This window comes from Verticillium dahliae, genomic scaffold (genome assembly GCF_000150675.1).
Source record: "Verticillium dahliae VdLs.17 supercont1.5 genomic scaffold, whole genome shotgun sequence".
NCBI lineage: Eukaryota > Fungi > Ascomycota > Sordariomycetes > Glomerellales > Plectosphaerellaceae > Verticillium > Verticillium dahliae.
The window spans coordinates 315825-320913 of NW_009276938.1; the positions used below are offsets into that span (position 1 = coordinate 315825).

The 5089-nt window shown below is 58.8% G+C and overlaps 1 protein-coding gene across 1 annotated transcript in view; it reads right to left on the bottom strand.

Annotated features, from left to right (window-relative positions):
• The window catches only part of VDAG_03102 (uncharacterized protein), a gene marked incomplete at both ends in the record, with an annotated part of 4350 nt that extends 915 nt beyond the window's left edge, over window positions 1-3435 (bottom strand). Inside the window, 3 exons of the mRNA XM_009656967.1 lie at window positions 122-613; window positions 1123-1314; window positions 2077-3435. Of these exons, the coding sequence (XP_009655262.1) occupies window positions 122-613; window positions 1123-1314; window positions 2077-3435 (2043 nt within the window). The remainder of the gene's footprint in view (window positions 1-121; window positions 614-1122; window positions 1315-2076) is intronic.
• Between the last annotated feature and the right edge of the window lie 1654 nt (window positions 3436-5089).

The window sequence follows — 5089 nt, forward strand, 5'->3', positions numbered from 1 at the left end:
GTGGTGGGAGTTCTTGCCGCAGATTCGCATGGTAGTCGTCAAGGTGCAAGCGGAGATCGAGCTCGTCATCTTCCTCGAGCCACCTAAAACTGTCGTAGAAGGAGTCCGTACCCTTCTGTACGGCCTCGGGAATCCAAGGCCGCGACTCGTGAGTCTCCATGGTCTGGGGGCGGGGCGGGACCAATGTGAGGCTGCACAAGCTCTCGGGGATGGCCACGTTGGATGCTCTGCGGCCGGACCTGCGCACCGTGTCTTTGGGCGAGGTCAGCTTGATATTGTGTCTGCGCAACCTGGCCACGACAATTTGCTCCTCGCTTGTCAAGTGCTGCCGCTTGATCTTGTCGGGGAGGGTCGCATAAAAGGAGGGGCGGCGCGAAGACCTTCTGGTCAGACGGCTGGCGGCTTGCTCTGAGGCGATGCGCGATGTTCGTCGTCTTCTGTCCTTCAAGCTCGAGAGAGTGACGCCGTCAAGGTCGGTGGCTGTGACGTTGGTGCTCGTTTCGGTGTCGGTGTCGGTGTGCCGGGTGGGAGCACTAACGACAGCGAAAGAAGGCTGGCTTGTGTTGGTGGGTGGCAGTTGGGCGAAGCGAAGGCGCTCGAGAGATGAGAAGTACTGCGGGCGGGGCCAAGGGCTTTAGTACAACGAACAAAGATGCTGTCTCGAAAGTCGTAGGGGAGGGGGGGGGACAAGGCAATGCAACAGTCAATAACACCAGTGGGTAGAGAGAGGGGGGATGTCTTAATGCAGGAACGAAGCGTACGGGGGTGTGAGAATGTTGTAAGCGGGACCTGCATGTCAAGCGCAACGCGTCACAGGGCCCAAGTTCCAGTCGTCGAGTCGGTCAGACACATCAGTACCGAGACGGGGGGACGCCCATAGGTAGATGTAGATGTAGCCTGGTAGCTCGAGAACAGGCCGCAGCGCTCATGCAGGTGAAGGTGCCTCACGCCCACATATGTCGGCTTGGCGGTTGAGGGGGGGCGAGAAGAGGCAAGGTGCGTGAAGGAAGAGTGTGTGTGTGTGTGTGGTGGGACTATGACCAGGCGATTGGAGGGAGGGGAACGTGATGAGGAATTATTGGGGGGTGGGTGCCTTGTAGTCGATCACTGGAAGTTGCATACCAGGCCTGCCGCTTGGAGCTTGTCTTCGTGTTGTCTTTCTTTCCGTCCGTCCCTTCCGTCTGCCGTGGAGTATGGGTGGAAGTGGAAGTGGTCGTGGTGTGGCGGAGGGACAAGGGAGCACGCTAGCTGTGACGCCTGGCGCGTATCTTGGTCGCTTTTTGAGTAGGGGGTTGCAACGGTTGTGGGCTGGTGCTGTAGAAAGACGGATGATGGGATGATGGCGTACAGAACGTTGTACTCGGTCGGGTGTAAGGCGGCGACGGGTGAATTGGGTTGAGAACAAGACAGATGGGAGACAGATGGGACAGATGGGAGACAGATGAGACAGATGGGAGGGACGATTCCGTGTAACCTTGGGAAGGGGGCGACCAGAACGAGAAAGAGGGACAGAGCCAGGCGAGACTTATGATCAAGATGAACACCGCTCATGCCCATCCATGCAAGCTCTTGGCCATGACCGAGTCGAACACACCTCAGCAGATTGAAATTATCTGTCGCGGGTGGCCGAATCACAAAAGCCCGAGCGCCCAAGGCATCGCCAGGCTTTGCACAGTTTGGGGCTGTCCAGGGGGGGGGGCCTGCGCTGGGATTTGGGCGCTTCCGCCTTTTAGGCTTGGGGCCATAGGGGGGGAGAAGGGGGCCCACCATTGGGGGGATCGGGAAGGGGGAAGGGGACGGGGTTAGTGGATGCCAGGCTGTTGGTGCTGGCACCGGTGCAGGTGTGAGATGCCTCAGCGAGCTCAGGTAGGTAACTTAGGTGGGCTCAGGCTACCCAATCGAGCCATGTGGGGGGGGGGGAGAACGACTCGTTGGCCAGAGGCATAATGTAAAGATTGGGAGGGAGCAACACAAGGGGAAATGGTGAGAGAAGAGAGGGGAAAAAAAAGAGAGACACGCGAGAATGAGACAGGAGACGGTAAACAGGAACCCGGGTCAGGCCCAGAGTGAACGTACCTTGCGTTGAATGGTCAAAGGGAGAGCGTCGAACTCCTCCTTCGTCATGTTCGCCGTGATATCGCCGGGCTGCTGGTGGTGCTGCTCTTGTTGTTGTTGTTGTTGTTGTTGCTGTTGCTGCTGGTGCTCCTCCTTCTGGAGCTCCTCTTGACCATGACCCTGCATGTCGCCCTTGAGAGTGTCTCTGTCGAAGCTGCTTCTACGGCCAATGATCGTCATGGCCGATTCGGAGCTGATGCGGCCTTGTGCAGGAAGCGGCAGAAAGTCATCTTGCGTTGCGCTGCTGTCTCGCTTGGGCCATCGGAAGTGAAAGTGGTGGCTCTTGGAGGTAGAAGGACGACGACAGGCCTCGTTGTCAAAGTCGAAACGCGGCGAAGGCGGCGGTGGGAGATCTTGCCATACGTGAGCCCAGGGTCCTTGGTGCGTCTTGAGGTTCCAATCGTGAACGCGGTCGCGATCGAAGCCCGGCACAAGCTGTGGCTCGCAGGCACGAGCTGATAGCGTTGGTTGATGGTGATCGAGCTGTGATCGGCGGGAGCGCGGCGATTGGGCGTCTAGGTTGAATAGGGAAGTCGTTGTGGAGTTCCAGTCTAGCAGTTGCGTTTGCACGCCGCCGGTCGTCGCTTCCATTCTGTTTCGGGTTTTGGCCATGGCGCCGTCGCCGCCGCCAGTCGTAGCTGCCGTTGTGGCCGACGGCATCGTCCAGGATGGTGAAGGCAGGCGTGGCCGAGGAAACGGCGAGGAAGCGGTGACTGTTGTGGTTTCTGCCCCTTTCCTGCTGCTGCTGCTATTGCTGCTGCTGCTTCTGCCAAATGGCCCGTGGCAGTTGCCAATGGTCGTGCCGGTGTCGTTGCTGGCGTTGGTGCTGCAGCAGCTGCTGATACTGATTTGATCGCTGTCGCTGCCACAGTCTGTCGAGACTGCAATTGCCGAGGGCGACCAGGACGTCGTCTTGGACTCGGGCACAAACTCGGATGCAGGGCCAGAAATCGACGCCAGACTCGACCTTGCGGAAAATAAAAAGGTGGCCGTCGGCGACGACGACGACGACGACGACGACGCCCCCGGAGCGAAAGCAGACATGGAAGCGAAATCGTCGCCAGGAATGGACGGAGAGACCGAGTCAACACGAGATCTGCCGGGCATATCGGTCTCGAGGCGCCTTATGAGGCCATGCGAATCTGCAACGGTTGCATCCCCCTTTGAGCCTGTTTGGCTGCGACCTGGGCTTGCTCTCCTTGCACTCGACCTTGGGGTCCGGTTCGACCGGGGACTCCCATGCCCGTGCCGCCTGGGTTCGCGAATGCCCGAGTCGCCGCGTGATACGACCCCCAAAGATGACAGCGCCGACACTGTCATGTTTCCCTTGCTGACGGCTCTTTGGTCTTTCTGCCACCTCGGCTTTCTGCCACCTCGTCTTTCTGCCTCCTCACGGTCACCACGGCGAACAGAGAGTTCTGCACTCCACAACGCAGAGGCCAATCAATGCCCTGGCAGTCAGGGACCGGGGGCCGTCAAATGGAAGAGAGATGGGCAGAGCAGGGGCGTCGAATAGGGATAGGGCAATGACGATCGTCAACGGTTTGGGACGCCCGGGTCTGCCTTTTCGACGGCGTCCTGGCACTTGACTGTCAAACAAGCAGGATCGAGTCAGTCGACGGGCAAGACAGCCTCGTCGGGATGGCGATGACGACGACGGTGACTGGAGGGAGGAGGGTGGGATGAAGCGCCCCTTGCCTTTGAAACAAAGCTTCCAAAAAGGGGGGACCATGTGTTTAATACAGGTCGGATGCAACAACAGCGAGCAGCGCGACCAGAGCGAGCCGGCGTGCGGCCCAAAGGTAATGTATGTACGGTATTAGCCTTCTGCTGACCAGCCAGTGTTCGACACATCATGCATGTCTTGGTGATGCCGACCCAGCTCCGTGTTCCCAAAGCAGCAAGGGTCATCCCGATGCTTCGTGGGCTTCATTCTTCATTTCTGCCCTTTGTCCTCTGGTTCGTGGTCCGACTTTTTTGTGGTGTTGGCATGTTCAGCATCCAGCAGGACAACAACAACCCCCTGAGTGTGCAACACCCTTTTCAACCACAGACATCGGCATCCCACCAATGCCGCGCCGCGCCAACCCACCCTTCTGGCGTCGTGCCCGTTCCTGACATTCGCTAGCTCCAGGTCCCAAGCTCTGTCGACTGGCTCTAACTGCATATGGCCGGGAGCTATTCGTATGGGGTCCTTTGGGGGCCCAAGGGGCCCCGCCACCACGCGGGGGCCACGAACTGGCTCGTGGCTCGCAGGGCAAGCCAACAGCCTGGGCCCGAAGCTGTGCTGTGCGTCGTTGTGCGACCCGGCTACGGCCCCTAATCTATCTGGGACGACCCTTGCACAAGAAAAGGTTTGCCGAGGAAACTTTGCTGTATAGCTTCGCTGTCGACATGGTCCGATTATCGCCATCTTCAAACAGAAAGGGCGGCAACTCATTACCACGTCGTCGATTTAGCTCGAAGCTATTGAGCGTTTGGCACTTACAAAGCACCCTGATCGTCGCGCCAATCCCCACGTCGAAGCACCCGGCGCCGACAGCTTTCTCTGAAGGCCCCCGGCATCCGCACACGAGAGACAGGCGACCGCATTACGGTTGCCACTCCTGTTGCAACGCTGTGCACTAGGGTGTCCACGGTTGTGCGGTGACCCGTCCTTCGGCTTCCAAGCCAGGCATGCCTGCTAGGCCTTCTTCCCCTGTCCTCTGGCGGCTTAGTAGCACAAATATAGATGATACGCCGATGGCGAGGCCCCGAGGTCCACTTCACCAACTGGGAGATTCCACTCTGCTACGACTTGTTCATCTTTGCGAGATTCTCCGGCGGTCATATCGCGATAAATCCTCGCCAGCATGATCTCAAACCCCAGCGACGTCAATCTCACTCAGCTGGTTGACAGTAAATTGATCCTGGGGTGCATCCCAGTGCACAGCCAGCCCAGCCAGCCCAGCCCACGAACGCTGTCCATCCACTG